The sequence below is a fragment of the Ranitomeya imitator genome, chromosome 2 (genome assembly GCF_032444005.1).
Source record: "Ranitomeya imitator isolate aRanImi1 chromosome 2, aRanImi1.pri, whole genome shotgun sequence".
In the NCBI taxonomy this organism is placed as follows: domain Eukaryota; kingdom Metazoa; phylum Chordata; class Amphibia; order Anura; family Dendrobatidae; genus Ranitomeya; species Ranitomeya imitator.
Window position 1 is genome coordinate 492,982,418 of NC_091283.1, and position 17,070 is coordinate 492,999,487.

The 17,070-nt window shown below is 46.8% G+C and overlaps 1 protein-coding gene across 2 annotated transcripts in view; it reads left to right on the forward strand.

Moving 5' to 3' along the window:
- The window catches only part of HROB (homologous recombination factor with OB-fold), a 30,581-nt gene extending 14,232 nt beyond the window's left edge, over nt 1-16,349 (forward strand). For both annotated transcript variants that reach the window (XM_069751474.1, XM_069751475.1), the window contains 7 exons: nt 12,353-12,436; nt 12,528-12,668; nt 12,763-12,871; nt 13,218-13,303; nt 15,329-15,430; nt 15,605-15,902; nt 16,177-16,349. In XM_069751474.1, the coding sequence (XP_069607575.1) occupies nt 12,353-12,436; nt 12,528-12,668; nt 12,763-12,871; nt 13,218-13,303; nt 15,329-15,430; nt 15,605-15,902; nt 16,177-16,214 (858 nt within the window). In that variant the 3' untranslated portion in view covers nt 16,215-16,349. The remainder of the gene's footprint in view (nt 1-12,352; nt 12,437-12,527; nt 12,669-12,762; nt 12,872-13,217; nt 13,304-15,328; nt 15,431-15,604; nt 15,903-16,176) is intronic.
- Nucleotides 16,350-17,070: the final 721 nt, after the last annotated feature.

Genomic DNA, 17,070 nt, shown 5'->3' on the forward strand with positions numbered 1-17,070 from the left:
AGTTCAAGTCCCATGGAGGGACCCTGGCCATCGCAACTGGTCTGGTTCTAGCACATGCCTTAATAAACCTGACCACCCACTGATTAACCGCAAGATTGTAATTATACAGATCCCCCTAAGGCCGATGCCTGAACTTTCGAGGAACTAACCGCCAGGACCTGTTCCTGCCCCTTCTGAAGGAACTCTAGAATCTCTTTTAGGGGCACCTTTCCTTCCAGAGTACACTCTCATAATTTCTTCCAGGTCCTACCGTAAACTGGCGTCTGTGGTAACTAGTCTGGTGACATGAGGAAAACTCGGGACCCTGTCCCAAAGGCACTCTATCTCAAACCACCAGTGCAGCGAATGTATAACCTTTCGAGGCCGTATTATTGTACCTTCCATATACCCCTGCAAGGAATGTTGGCTTTCCAACATGAACTACTACAACTCCCTTGAGTGGATTTGAGCCCACTTCACTGCTGGGATACATGAGGACAGGGAGCCCAGGAGGGACATTGTACTCCTGAGGGACATCACCAGATCTTGTATTGACCCTGGAGATAGACTGAGCAATTTTTCCTTTTTTCGATCCGGTAGGAGACACTTACTGGCACAAGTAGAGTAAGAGTCCTAGAAAGACTTGTGTCCTTTGTGGGTCCAACTTAAATTTTTTTCAGGGTTCAAACACCACCCTAAGCTTTGTAAGATGGTTGCTATGTCTCACTTGACTGCGGCAAAGAGCGAAAGAAGGGCCTACTATCAGGAAGTCGTCCAAGTATGCGATGACCAGTCTGTTTCTTTCCCTAACCTCTGCTATTAAAGGGACTCTGTCACCTGAATTTGGCGGGACTGGTTTTGGGTCATATGGGCGGAGTTTTCGGGTGTTTGATTCACCCTTTCCTTACCCGCTGGCTGCATGCTGCAATATTGGATTGAAGTTCATTCTCTGTCCTCCATAGTACACGCCTGCACAAGGCAATCTTGCCTTGCACAGGCGTGTACTATGGAGGACAGAGAATGAACTTCAATCCAATATTGCAGCCAGCATGCAGCCAGCGGGTAAGGAAAGGGTGAATCAAACACCCGAAAACTCCGCCCATATGACCCAAAACCAGTCCCGCCAAATTCACGTGACAGGTTCCCTTTAACTTCGTGAATACACGAGGGACCACTGCCAGGCCAAAGGGGAGGGCCTTGTACTGGAGGTACCTTGTGGTGCCCCCTACTGGCACTGCAACTTTGAGATACTTCCAGAACATGTATTGGCACATGGTAATATGTGTCCTTCAGGTCTAGGACGACCATAAAGCAACCAGGAAAGAGCAGCTGCATTGCTGATTTTATCGATTCCATCTTGAATTTTGGAATGTTCAGGAACTTGTTCAGGCCCTTCAGTTTGAAAATAGTTTTGTATGAGCCATCCGGCTTCTTTATTAGAAACAGGAGAGAATAGAAGCCTTTCCCTTCTTCTCCTGCTGGAACATGTTGCGAAACGTTTTTCCCTAAGAGGCTCAGAACCGCTGATTCTAGTGCTATTTCTTCAGAGCTGGACGCTCATGGGACCATCACGATGAACTTGTTTGGCAGAAGTCTCCGAACTCCAACTTAAACCCTGCCCTAACCAAGTTGAGAATCCAAGGGCTGGATGATATTTTCTCCCTGGCTGGAAGGAATATAGAGAGCCTTCCTGCCACCTGGGGTAGGGAGTCATTTTGTAAGGGCTTTCTACCACTTTAGGTAGAATTACCGAACAGGAACCCCTTGCCCTTCCTCCCACCTCCTCTGTTCTGTGGATGTTCTCTTTTGGCCGTATCTCTTACACTGAAAGGAGTGCCTGAAGGACAAGAAGGGAGATCTGCATTTATTACAATGGCATTGTCGTAGCTCACTTACCACTCTGAGGAAATTGAAGGGTACCGGAACAGGAGGCAGGATGTCATCCAAAAGGTCTCCTTTAGGGACCATGGAATCTTCCATTCTGGTAGAGCTGTGCCGACTTGTCCTAGAGTCTTTGCACCTGCCTGCCCATCATCTGGAACTCCTACCCTGGTGCGGTCGAATCTGGCCTTGGGGTTGCTTCAGCTGCCCTGGCTCCAAATGCTGCTGCTGTGGCTGCAGGCTCTGTTGCTGCTGCTGTGCATCCATTGCTGCACTGGTGCCCCACGCCCCCCCCCCCCCCCCCCCCCCCCGTGGCTTTTCCTGTAACTCCGGTGCCTTCCGAAGCAGAGACTATGCCCTGCCGCAATGGACCGTCCCAGGTCTGGGACTTGCTTCTTCTTCTGCTGCCGTCTTGCAGATGAAAGTTCCCCTGTCAAGGACAGGAAACTACTGATGCGGAGAGAGGAGCTGCCCTTTTAATTTTGAGGTTTCCTGTCCTTGAAGGGTGGAACACCTCTCTCATTGATGCTGTCATGGGTAACTGGAAAAAAAAAACATCCTCCAGCCTTCCCATAAAACTTTAACCCCCGGCACACTGCGATCAAACATGATAGCAGCGTTCTGGGGGCATAGGGAAGCATCGCACAGCAGGGAGGGGGCTCCCTGCAGGCTTCCCTGAGACCCTCAGTACAAGGCGATGTGCTCACTTTGTACCGAGCGTCTCCTCCCTGCAGGCCCCGGATCCAAAATGGCCGCGGGGCTCCATCCGGGTCTTGCAGGGAGGTGGCTTACCGACGCATGTTGTGAAATTTTTGCACGACGTGGGCAGCGGATGCAGTTTTTTGACGCATCCGCTGCCCGTTCTGAAGTCCGGGGAGGAGGGGACGAAGTTTCGGCCGCGCATGCGCGGTAGAAAATGGCGGACGCGACCGACAAAAAAAAACGTTCACTTGAACTTTTTTTGTGACGACGGTCCGCCAAAACACAACGGATCCGTCGCACGAGGGACGTGACGTGTGGCAATCCGTTGCTAATACAAGTCTGTGAGCAAAAAAAAACGCATCCTGCGAGCACATTTGCAGGATCTGTTTTTTGCCCAAAACGACGGATTGCTACGGATCTGAAAATACGGATGTGTGAAAGAGGCCTAAGCCTGCAGCCCTGCATGTCAGATCGCTGATCTGACACAGTGCTCTGCAAAGAGTCAGATCAGCAATCTGGCCTTATAACATGATGCCATAAATACATTTCTTTATCTAAATAAAAAAAACAATAAAAGAACACATATTTAGTATCGCCGCGTCCGTAACAACCCGACCTATAAAACTGTCCCACTAGTTAACCCCTTCAGTGAACACCGTAAAAAAAAAAAAAAAAAGAGAGGCAAAAAACAATGCTTTATCATACCGCCGAACAAAAAGTGGAACTGCACGCGATCAAAAGAAGGAAATAAATATCCATGGTACTGCTGAAAACGTCATCTTGACCCGCAAAAAACGAGCTGCCATACGTCATCAGCAAAAAAATAAAGTTATAGTCCTCAGAATAAAACAATGCAAAAATAATTATTTTTTCTATAAAATAGTTTTTATCGTATAAAAGCGCCAAAACATAAAAAATGATATAAATGAGGTATCGCTGTAATCGTACTGACCCAAAGAATAAAACTGCTTTATCCATTTTACCAAACGCGGAACGGTACAAACGCCTCCTCCCCCTAACAGAAATTCATGAATAGCTGGTTTTTGGTCATACTGCCTCACAAAAATCAGAATAAAAAGCGATCAAAAAATGTCACGTGCCCGAAAATGTTACTAATAAAAACGTCAACTCTTCCCGCAAAAACAAGACCTCACATGACTCTGTGGACCAAAATATGAAAAAATTATAGCTCTCAAAATGTGGTAACGCAAAAAAATATTTTTTGCAATAAAAAGCGTCTTTTAGTGTGTGATGGCTGCCAGTCACAAAAATCCGCTAAAAAACCCGCTATAAAAGTAAATCAAACCCCCCCCCCCCTTCATCACCCCCTTAGTGAAAAAAAAAAAGGTATTTATTTCCATTTTCCCATTAGGGTTAGGGTTTGGATTACATTTACGGTTGGGATTAGGGTTAGGGGTGTGTCAGGGTTAGTGGTGTGTTTGGATTAGGGTTTGTTATAATTGGGGGGTTTCCACTGTTTAGACACATCAGGGGCTCTCCAAACGCGACATGGCATCCGATCTCAATTCCAGCCAATTCTGCGTTGAAAAAGTAAAACGGTGCTCCTTCCCTTCCGAGCTCTCCCGTGCGCCCAAACAGGGGTTTACCCCAACATATGGGGTATCAGCGTACTCAGGACAAATCGGACAACAACTTCTGGGGTACAATTTCTCTTTTTACCCTTAGGAAAATAAAAATTTGGGGGGCTAAAAAAACATTTTTGTAGGAAAATAATGATTTTTTATTTTCACGGCTCTGGGTTATAGTCTGTAATGAAATACTTGGGGGTTCAAAGTTCTCACAACACATCTAGATAAGTTCCTTGGGCGGTCTAGATTCCAATATGGGGTCACTTGTGGGGGGTTTCTACTGTTTAGGTACATCAGGGGCTCTGCAAATGCAGCGTGACGCCTGCAGACCAATCCATCTAAGTCTGCATTCCAAAATTCGCTCCTTCCCTTCCGAGCTCTGCCATGTGCCCAAACGGTGGTTCCCCCCCCACATATGGGGTATCAGCGTACTCAGGACAAATTGGACAACAACTTTTGGGGTCCAATTTCTCCTGTTACCCTTGGGAAAATACAAAACTGGGGGCTAAAATATAATTTTTGTGGGAAAAATAAAAGAACTTGTATTTTCACGGCTCTGCGTCATAAACTGTTGTGAAACACTTGGGGGTTCAAAGCTCTCATAACACACCTCGATAAGATCCTTAGGGGGTCTACTTTCCAAAATGGTGTCACTTGTGGGGGGTTTCAATGTTTAGGCACAGCAGGGGCTTTCCAAATGCAACATGGCGTCCCATCTTAATTCCAAGCAATTTTGCATTGAAAAGTCAAACGGCGCTCCTTCCCTTCCGAGCTCTGCCATGCACCCAAACTGTGGTTTACCCCCACATATGGGGTATCTGGGTACTCAGGGCAAATTGTAGAACAACTTCTGGGGTCCATTTTCTCCTGTTACCCTTGGTAAAATTAAAACAAATTGGAGCTGAAGTAAATTTTTTGTGAAAAAAAATTAAATGTTCATTTTATTTTAAACATTCCAAAAATTCCTGTGAAACACCAGAAGGGTTAATAAACTTCTTGAATGTGGTTTTGAGCACCTTGAGGGGTGCAGTTTTTAGAATGGTGTCACACTTGGGTATTTTCTATCATATAGACCCCTCAAAATGACTTCAAATGTGATGTCCCTAAAAAAAATGGTGTTGTAATAATGAGAAATTGCTGGTCAACTTTTAACCCTTAACTCCCTAACCAAAAAAAAAATTGTTTCCAAAATTGTGCTGATGTAAAGTAGACATGTGGGAAATGTTACGTATTAGGAATTTTGTGTGACATATCTCTGTGATTTAAGGGCATAAAAATTCAAAGTTGGAAAATTGCGAAATTTTCAAAATTTTTGCCAAATTTCCGTTTTTTTCACAAACGCAGATAATATCAAAGAAATTTTACCACTATCATGAAGTACAATATGTCTCGAGAAAACAATGTCAGAATCACCGGGATCCGTTGAAGCGTTCCAGAGTTATAACCTCATAAAGGGACAGTGGTCAGAATTCTAAAAATTGGCCCGGTCATTAACGTGCAAACCACCCTCGGGGCTTAAGGAGTTAAGGAAACGTCAACACGTTTCTCCTTCGCCTCATTGGGGGTCACAGACCGTGGGTGTATGCTGCTGCCACTAGGAGGCTGACACTGTGATACAAAGAAACTTCTCTCCTCCCCTGTAGTATACATCCTCCTGCTGGCTCTCAGCTAACCAGTTCTTGCTTAGTGTACGTAGGAGGCACACGGACGGGTCTGCTATTCAGACCCAAAACTCTTTTATTTTATTTTTTATCTTTTTACCTTTTACAACGGACGAAGGGGCGACGGATCCTTTCAAGGCTCCGATCTCCCCGAACCATCAACAGGCGAGCACGGAGAGTGTCACCTCTCCGTATCCTCTCCTGCGACGTGGGATGCCACTGCCTGAGCTGATTCTAGGGGCGCCTCCACGTATCCTCTTCTGCAGCCAGGCCTTATTGCCGGACACTTTGCCCTGCCCACCAGGTCTTACCCTCGGATGTTCAGCGGCACTCTTCAGCGTGGCGACCGAGCAGCCCCCTCTGCACCACCACTGTTGAAAGCGTATGGTACAAGGAGGCGGACGGTTCCTCTCCACCTCCCTGCTAAAGGGACGATGGATTGAGGTTTTCTCTTTATCTCTGCACCGTCCAAACAGCAGCGACATCAGAGGATCTCTTCTTATTGCTCTGCTGATCAGAGCTGCATACTCTACCTTGCGGCAGATTCCTAGGTAAGTGCCGGGACTCGAGCGGCTGGAGGGCTCTGCGCAACCGGTGGTTTTCCCCCTTTCGTTTTTTTGCAGCGATGGATTGTTTCCCCCTTTTTCCCCGCTCGGCGCCGGCTGGCACCAAAAATTTAGCCCTCGAGTTCGTGTAGGCTGCAACCCGGAGCCTCCACCATGCGAGGCCGCGTATTATGGCTCCGCCCCCTTATTCAGGCGCTTCTCGTTCAGGACGAGAACACAGCATATTCTCGGCGGCCATATTCATCCTCCTGCCGCTTCCGGACACAGAGGGGACATCGGACCCTGCGGTGTTCAGCGCTGGAGTGACTAATCCAACGCTGACGGGGGACTCAGGAACCGGGTAGGGAGACGCTGCTCCATCTCTCCTCTCGCTCTCCTTTCCCCACACACCTCCTCCGGCAGCATGCAGAGGGGGATAATGGATTGGAAAACTATTTCCCTGGTTCTAAAGCTGGTCTTAAAGGCACACAACCAGCTTAATCGCTAGATCCACTATTCCCCTATGTCCAGTATTCCCTGATCCTAAAGCTAGTCTTAAAGGCTCCCGACCAGCAATCCCTGGTCTTATAGGTACATGACCTACATTTCCTGGTCTTAAAGGCACTAGACCAGCATTCCCTGGTCTTGAAGGAAGGCACATGTCGAGTATTCTCTGGTCTTAAAGGTACATGACCAGCATTCACTGGTCTTAAATGTACATGACCAGCATACTCTGAAAGGCACATAACCAGCCCGAAGCCGGTCACCTTTCCCAGAGTACCTAGTTCAAATGAACGCAGGAGCCTTCTGCCGCTGCCGATCCCAGTTTTTTCCCCAGAGTACCTAGTTCCCCTGAGTGGCCTTCATCACTACCGCAATCCATGGCTTCTCTGACCAAGAGATTGTATCCCTATGTGAACCCGCTGTGGTTCGGAGTGCTCGCAGGACCAATATCCTCTTCTACACGGGGGCCGTCGGCTAGCAAGGGCCACAAGTATTCTAGAAACGTACAGGCATCTAGAAAACGGGAGCTTCATTTCTTGATCTCCCTCGCCATTGTTTTGCTGAGAACTAGACTCCGCATCTGAATCGGAGGTGACCTTGGATCTGGACTCTCCAAAGCCTCAGCACAAGCTGGATTTGTCTATTTTGTCCATCAACCAATCTCTGCCGATTGACAAGGACTACGGTTCTGCTCTAGATCACGCAGGGTTTCTCCAAACGGGGATAAACTCCCTAGTGGTGCATTTGCCTTTTTCCTGGACAGCGAGCGTCCAGATAAGCGATTCACTGGCGAGCACCATGGTAGCGCAGTGGAAAACACTGGTGTTTATACAGCATGGGAGTCCAGGGTTTCTGCTCTACCATGAGCAATCTCAAATGGTCTTGCTCTAGAAACAGAAGCCTCTTCAAGCACGTTATCCTTCTTTTCAGCAATATGCAAACACAGCGACACCAGATGCCATGCCTGGTTTAATTGTTTTTAAGGGCGACGGGTCCTTCAAAGGACACCGATCTCACACCATCATCAAATGAGCACATGGAGTGTCTCCTCCACGTATACTCTTCTACAGCTGGGCCTAATGCCACTCCGACCCACCCGGGGACTTGAACTCCGTGGATATACAGATGCCCTCTTTTTGACGTCTGAGCAGTTCCCCTCTGCATTGCTACTATTTAACGGATGATGTGAGGAGGCGGACGATTCCTCTCCACCTCCCTGTTAAGAGGATGGTTGATTGAGAGTTCATCCTTTTTATCTCTGCACGTTCAATGACTGCAGCAACTCAAGAGATGGTTTTTTTTCCTCACCTGGCGGATGCAGCCGCGCACTTTGCTATCCGGCAGCTTAACTCCTGTGGTATATCTACCAGTATCCCTGCCCGATGGATCATCTTTTAAAAATACCATGGACTGTCAGACAACGACTCGTTCCATCTTGCGGCTTCGAGTTCAGCACTTTACCTTTCCTTAGCCCCGCACGGGTTGCCAGACCAATGGTCTACTGGCCGGAAACCTTAGCGACTTTGACTATAACAAAAAAAAAAAAATTGGAGTAGTGTCCGCAACACATAGGAGTGTCCTATGTAAATGTGCTATACACCTCGCCACAGGGTGTTTGGTCTATGTAGCTTTTGTTACTGATGGTTCCAGTGTTGGTCTTCATTTGTTTGATTCAGAACAGTTCTCTCTCTCTTTCCGGAGAAAGTACAGCTGGCCAATCAAATCTCTTGAGCGGGAGACTTTGTGGTGCATGCCTCTTTGAATGCGGCTAGTTGCGCGGCGCTGTCTGCAGGGAATGCCATTTCATTCAGAAGGGCTTTATGGATCAGAGAACGGAAGCATACTCTGCCTTCAAAAAACCTCTGACAGCACTCCCACATCACAGAGTGATCGCTTATTCGGTGAGTAGTTGGGGGTGTTCCCCCACGTAGGAACAAAGGATAGCAGGTGTCCTATAGATCCAACCAACAGTGGAGGGGTTGTTCAGGACAGTCTAGATCTAAGGGATCTTGTTTCCAAAAAGGGGACCGAAAAGTAAGACCGATCCCGGACTTCTAACAAGCTTGAAAAGGTCCTCCTTCTTTGGATGGAGTTCCTCCACTCGGCCATCACTTCAATGGGAAAAGGTGGAGTTTTTCTGGCATCCATCGACATTCAGGATGCTTACCTTCACAAGTCACGACCTTGCCCTTTGGCGTTGCTACCTCTCCCAGAGTGTACGCCATTATCATGGCGGCTGTCATGTCCCTCTGGCACTCTGGGTGCGTGGCCGTCCTCCCCTATCTGGTTGACTTCCAGCCGTTCTTCCAGGATTACGCTGAGCCCGTCTATATATACCTTACGATACCCCTCCTCACCTGGGCTGGCGGATAGACTTGGACAGGTCTTCCTCATTTCCAGCCCAGCAGATAGCCTTTTAAGGATGATCCTGGACACCTCCAGAGGGTTGGAATCCTCCCTTGAGACAAGGCTGTGGTCCTTCAACAGGGAGCCCCCGCACTTGGTCACTTATCCCCTCATTCTGGGCCGGAATGGCCATCTGGCAATTCTGGCAAATGTCAGAACGGCCTGTCTGGTCGTTGGCTATCTCTTTTCAAGATGGGGCCGAATTTCAGCCCCGGTCCGTACCTGCCCTCATTTCCATCCGATTTGCTATGAGGATCCTTGGGTAGAATAATAGCAATGGAGGCAGTTCTCTTCGCTCCGTTTGTTTTTTCTGCAGGTCAGACAGGTTTCCAGAGGGTAATCTTTGAGCGTCTTTCCCATCCAGGGGAGATCCTTTCTCCCGGTTCAATGGTTGCTAGTGACTACGGAGCGTCACCACACTGCTCAAGGCCTCTGGTTATCTCGAGAATCCAGTCTCCCGATCAGTTTTTTCTGGGGATCCCAATGGTACCTCTGCTCCTACAGCAGGCTCCATACCCTCTGGCAGGTCTCCCCATCCAAATTCAGTTGGATATTATCACGGCTGTGCAATACGTCTATCCTCTAGCAGATACCCGCGGTCAGACACCTTGACCTACGTACCTCACACTCTCTGATGGGCCGAGATCTATAATTCGGTGATCTCGGCAGTACTCATCCCAGGAGTAGAAGTCTGGGCGGCAGTTTTTTTTCTCAGCCGCCAGGGTCTCGCCTCGAGTGGGAACTTCATCCGGAGGTCTTCCAACATATCTGCCTTCACTGGAGCACTCCAGATGTAGATCGGATGGTGTCCAGACTGAACGCCAATGTATTCGAGTTCATGGTTCGGCCTTGAGATCCAAAAGCCATCGCAGTGCATGCTTTGGTTCTTCTGTGATACCAGCTCCATCACGCCTCTTCCACTAGTTCTGAGGGTCTTTAGGAAGCTGGAAAGCCCTAGTGATCCTGGGAGATCCGCACTGTCCAAGTCAATTCAGATGAGTCTTCGAAGCTGGCCGCTCTGTTCCTTTAGACCCTTTTTTTTTTATTACCATCAAGGCAAGGTTGTCCTCAGGCCGTCCCTGTCCCTTGTTACCAAGGTGGTATCGTACTTCCACTGTTACGAGGGCATCGTTCTTCTCTTTCGGCTCCAGTCCACAAAATGGAATGGGTTCCCCATACCCTGGACAATGTGAGTGCCCTGAGTAGGTACGTGTCGAGGACGGTGTCCTTCGAGAGGATGGACACCTCATTTGGGCTTCCTGGCGTTTTTCAGGAAGGGCTTAGCCGTTTCTTCGGCCATGTTAGCCTGGTGGATTCTGTACACATTCAGAAGTCCTTCCGTGTTAGACATCAGACTATTTTCACTCCCTCGATCAATCGAAGTTTGTTGGGTTCTAGACACCAGGCGTTAGCAATGCATGTCTGTCAGCTTTGCGGGTTCGCCCAGTCCGCATGCATCCTTTAAGCACTATAATTCCCAGACTTCCGCAGACGTTAGTCTGGGCAGGTGAACTCTGCAGGCCGCGGTGGCGCACTTGTAAGTAGCGTTACACAGGGCCTGATCTGATGTTGTCCCCGCCCAGGGACTGCTTTGGGACGTCCCACGGTCTGTGTCCCCCAATGAGGCGAAGGAGAAAAAGGGATTTTTGTGTACTCACCGTAAAATCCTTTTCTCCGAGCCATTCATTGGGGGACACAGCTCCCACCCTGTTATTAGCTTGTGCTTGTTTTTATAATTTGACATGCTATACTCTCATATATAATTTGACATACTATACTCTCATATGTTGTTATTGATCTCCTACTGCTTTTGCACCGAACTGGTTAGCTGAGAGCCAGCAGGAGGGTGTATACTGCAGGGGAGGAGCTAACTTTCTTTGTATCACTTAGTGTCAGCCTCCTAGTGGCATCAGCATACACCCACGGTCTGGGTCCCCCAATGAATGGCTCGGAGAAAAGGATTTTACGGTGAGTACACAAAAATCCCTATTTTACACAACACCATTTGTAATCTTGAAACACGTTGACATTTTTGTAATTGTTGTTAACCTTATTCTGGAGGGAAGATTGTAAACGTATATTAGAAGGTTTGACGTGAATACTGGAGCACATGTGTCTTTTTTTACCTAAGAGAATATTTCCTGCTGCAGAGGCGCTCTTGTGCTGGACACATCCCAAACCTTTTCTTGTACTTTGTGATACTGTATATAGTGCAGTGGCAGAACATGACCTACAGATTGACGGGGCACCATAGATGGATCCTTTGTCATGCCTCGCACCCCTTTGCAGGATGACAGTGTGTCAGTTCTGCCTGTCCCTTCAGTGCCTGAAAGTTATATTCACATATTTCACATGGCCTTGGATTGTGCTGTGTGATGCTGAATATACATTCTTACAAAGATGATCTCCTCTAATGTTTTGTGTAGTTACCATGCACATGGTAGCCCTTTTTTTTTTCTTTTTTGTAACTTCCACAAACGCATTTGTTTTGCCCAACTTGCCAAGCTGATGGCCAGTTAGTTGTCCAGATACACTTGAATTGAAGGGTCTATGTCACAAGTTTCCTTTCTCTTCTGCCAAAAGTTGAGGTTTTAATAAGTGTCAGATTATTACCCCAAGTGGCGACACAGTTTTTATAGTGTCACAGTATGATTGGCCTCCAACTTGTCTCCTTGGCTGCCTATTGCTCTACCCTTTTTGGCCCCATAACATGCCAGTTTGCTGTACCATATTCTCTGTAAATGTAAAAACCTAAAACCTACCACCATTATTGGGAAGCCACCTGCAGGACTGCAGAAGCCCCATGTAGGACCCCTAAGGTTCTGCGGCACCCACTTTGGGCAATACTGTGGTATGACACCCCAAATAAATATTTCCCTACTTGTCATACAGATGCCACTGGTATTCACTCTGCAATCAGGCAATGGCTGTAAAGTAATGAGCTGGGTATATAGTGCCAGCGATCTCTCTTGCCGGCTGCTGGTAGTAATGGTGCCAGGACCATAACCTCATAAAACCTTCTGCCATACGACTTGTTGAGTACTTTTGTCCTTGAATAAACTTTAGATTTGACATCTGTTCCCAGGGCAGTGGAAGAGGGCTGGATGAAATCCTAGTGTCCACTCCTCACACCCCGAGCCATGGGGCACGTGCCAAGTTACATAGTAAAGTAGGTATTTACTCTTTCCTGTCTGTGTACAGTTCTGTACTCGCATTAGTTCAACCACCATACATAGATTCATGATTTCTTCTATCTACAGGAAGGGGGATCCTCACAGCAGCCTGTAGAAGAGCAGTTTATCAGGGGTCCCTGGGCCACTATGAAAGCTGAGCTCTCATTAGATGAAAACGACCCTGCCTGTTTCCTCCGAACGTACAGTGTGGTCATGGTGCTCCGCAAGGTAACCAAAGATCTTCCTTACTGAGCACATGAGGGGGTTAAATAATCATATGTGGCTTCCTGATATTACTGATCACCCCCCTTTCTGTTCACAGGCGGCTCTAAAGCAACTTCCAAGGAACAAAGTTCCAAGAATGGCGGTGGCCCTTAAGACGTTGACTTTGGCCAATGGAGATGCTAGTGCAGTGTTCAGAGACCCTACAGGTACTGTGAGCGCTACCCTTGCCATTTTACTATAGTGACTTTGGCCAAATTCAGAAATAAAACCGTTGTCCAAGAATGGACTTGTATTTCTGGACTGACCGTGGTTATCCTTATCTAAACTTAATAGCTTGATGGGTGTATATGAGGTTGTTGAGTTTGGGTTATGAGACTTGTGGTCAGCCTTGAAGTCCCCTCCTGTACTTGGGCAGTGATAAACGGATATGACCTTGGCCTTACTATGTTCTCCCCTATAACTCTGGCTGCTGCTTCCGTTTTTAGCTTTCTCCTATTTTTTTTTTCTGGTCATTTTCCAATGAGTACAAGTAGTGTACCTTGTCTTCTCCAGGAGATATCCAGGGCACTGTCCATCATGTGCTACTAGAGGAGCGAGAGAGTGAGCTGAAGATTGGTAGCGTCCTCTTGTTACAGCAGGTAATTGTGGTCACGCGGCTCGTCTGGCCTTAGTCACAAAATCCCAAACCATAATGTTTGCAGCGGGACCCCTCCTCTTGTACGTTGTTCACAGTGCTGCCCATACAGAGTTGCTTATGATTTAATACATGCAGGTTATATTGTCTTAACATAAAAATAACCAGAATGTTTATCCATCTTGGGGTTTGAGATTACTGTGCCTTTTATATGAAAAGTAACTTTAGTATATCATATTTTAAACATATCCTGGATAATACAGATGCAATGGCCGGGTATTGGCAGGAAAAATAATCTACAATATATAAATTTCTTTTAGCAGAACATTTCACCTTCATATGTTATTAGACTGATGCTCTTTGTAAGGGCAGCATACTACGGGCACAGGCCTGCTCTTCTATTAGCTATAATGGCATAAAAAAATGATGCCGATTCACTGAAACAAGCTGTCAGAGAGCACACTGGGTCCATAGCGTGTGAGTCCGTGTATCTGATTGTGCGCTCCCTCCGATTCATTGCATTCTTCTGGATGGTAGTTGAGCACTGCAGGTATAGAGATGGGGAAGGGCTGTATTCAGGCATACGCTACGTGATCTGTATACCTCTGAACCCCATTAGCCAAATACAAGAATAGCTGTCCCCATATTTTGTTGTCTTTAATGGGAACCTGTCAGCAGGATTGTGCACAGTAACCTACACACAGTATCAGTTCGGCGCCATTATACTGAATAAAATGATACTTGGGTTGATGAAATTTGTCTTGTGGTTGTTTCTTAAATCTTAATTTTCAGTTTTGTGTTAATGAAATTCTCGTGCCCTAAGGTGGGATTGGTGTCCGTGGTGCTCAGTGACCTGCCCCCTAGTTTGCAGAATGAATACCTAACATAATGAAGAAAGAGACAAAAAATGCTTCTGCAGGCAGGTGCCAGCCGTGGCACCTGCACTGCAGCATAATTTTGAAAATGGCGCCCGGGGTGCCTGCGCAGTAGCAGCTATTGGTTTTTATAGAGATCCGATAGCTGCTGTTGCACAGGCGCCGGTAGCGCTAACTTGCTGGAGAAGAAAAAAAATTGTCCGCCACCAAGCTGGCGCCGCCCACGCATGCGCAACAGCAGCTCTTGGCGATCTCTGAGAGCTGGTACTGCACAGGCGCGGGCAGGGCCATCATGGAGGAGGACTTTTTTTTTTTTTTTTTTTCTTCAGCAAGATGGCGGCTATCGGATCTCTATACAAACCAGTAGCTGCTACTGCGCAGGCACCCCGCGAGCCATTTTCAAAATTACTTTTTTTTTATTTTTCTCGCTCAAGTAAATCTGCAAAAGGGATTATTAAGTGCACAGTAACCATGCGATTATGCTGCAGCGCATGTGCCACGGCTGGTACCTTCCTGCAGAAGCGTTTTTTTTTTTCCTTCAGTATGTGATGGTATTCATTATGCAAACTAGGGGGCGGGTCAGTGACCTGTCAGCAGTCTCCATTATGAATACCTAATCAGAGCACCACATGAAGACCCGCCACAGGCTGCCCCTGGGCACAAGCATATCATAACACAAAACTAAAAATAAAGATTAAGAAACAACCACAAGACATATTTCATCAACCAAGGTATCATTTTATACGGTATAACGGCGCCGACCTGACACTGTCTGTAGGTTACTGTGCACAATCCTGCTGACAGGTTCCCTTTAAATTGGACATTAGGCTCTGATGACCGTCTGATTTCGGCAAAGCCGGAAGCTGGGAGGCAAAGGAGTGGTGCACTCATGAAGATAGACGATCAGAATAGCCCTGTAAGCTTATTCATTCTGCAAAAAAATATTCCAATATACTTAGATACCAATCTCTCATGGAGCTCTCTGCTTGCGGTCATTGAATGGGAACCTTCATTGCTCTGGCCACGTGCTGCTCGCTTAGGGGCACAGCGTTATGAGCGCCATGTCCTGTAAATGTCCGAGGCTTATTTGCTGACACTGGAATACCTACTTACTAGTGATAGACTCATCCTATTCATTTGTTTTGCTTTTGCAGGTCGGAGTGTTCTCACCATCTCACCGTAATCATTATCTTAATGTGACACCAAGCAACTTGGTAAAAATCTATCCCCCCGTGGATGAAGGCTTGAAACCCAAGGTAAAGCTTAAGAGTTGTGTGATGGTCCGCATGTTATTCCAACAGTGATATGCATCTCACTTAGTCTCTGTGTGTAAGGACACACTGCATTGATGAGGGGACAGTACAATGCAAAGCTGTAAATAAAATGTAATTGTTATTGGAATAAAACATTACTACCCTGTCTCTATCCAGGTGCCTGTGCCACATGATGACATGGATCTGAACCGTAACCAGGCCCGATCACCACTTGATCTCTCGTCCAGCACAGAACCGCTGAGTGCCCCACAGACATCACCCCCTCCTTTATCCAGCACATCACATGCCAGGACCGCTCAGCCAACACTGTGTCACCCGTCCTCCCGAAGTCATCACCCCGCAGCTTCTCACACGTCATACACTACACAGTCAATAAATGCCCAAACAGCAGCAGTTTCTCGCCAGTCATACAGCACAGAGCAGCCAGACACCCCACAGCCGGACTGGGATTTAGGTGAGTGAAATAATGGGTTTTCCTTTAACATTTGCTGATCTTGAAGGTGTTGCTTGCCCATAGGCTGTGGGTGGCCTTGCCTGTCACACCACACACTGGGGTGGGGATGAACTGCCATAACCGGTGGCACTGTATACACAGAAAATAGTGATCCAGTACCCCCTGTCTTTGACCTGTATTATCCATAACTCTATTTAGTTAGGCAACATTATGCACATCATTGCATCACAGAGGTAACTGTGCTGTTTATATCTTTTATTTTTTTCTTCCCCAGATGACCTAGACTCACTGCTTTGTGACCTTCCGGACTAACTACTTCAAGATAAGATGACGCTAGTATTACATCAGTGACCAGGAACTTTTCATCCAATGGTTGCTGGGCCTTGCAAATAAATAAATTCAATAAAATATACTACAGGTTAAGCACAACTCGACCTTGGATAACAAGCTCATGTTTTTGGTTTTTTTATTTGTTTTATTGAAGATTATACAACATGACAAGATTACATCAGAGAACACTAGAACAAACCCTGCCCTTAACATACGATGGGTGTACTGTCTTAACCAAAACCATAAGACCCTCATGTCCGGCACCAAATATCACATACTTTATCATGAGAGAATACTCCTCATCTCCTGAGGACTAACCTGAGTCACGGAGGATTCAAACCAAAGTATCCATACCTTTTCACATTTTGAGGACAGTTTCTAATTTTTATATACCAGACAAAAAAATAAAGTTGCACTCTGTAGTGCTAAAGCATGTAAATCTGAAATATATGAATAGCATTACTGCTGTAGATAACAAGAAAAAATGGAGAGGTTTTGCCTCCTACCTACCCATAAATTCAGGCTTTAGCCTAAGAAAGGTGTTCCCACTAGATGGGTTCCCAGCAAACCGGAGATCGCCTTGTTGTTGGCATCTGGGCATGCATGAATTGGCCAAATTATGTGCTAAGGAAGTGACGCAGCAGCCCGAGTCTTGTACTCCTCTCCTCTATTCAAGTATATCCAGACACTTCCTTCTCTCACCTGTTTGCATGTCCTTCTTCTGTATTCCCAGATTTACATGGTAGGAGTCTGTAGATTCAGATTTTCTTCACCACCATTAAAGAAAACCTGTTGGGTGATTCATGCTGCCTAAACCATGTGCTGGCTGCACGATTAT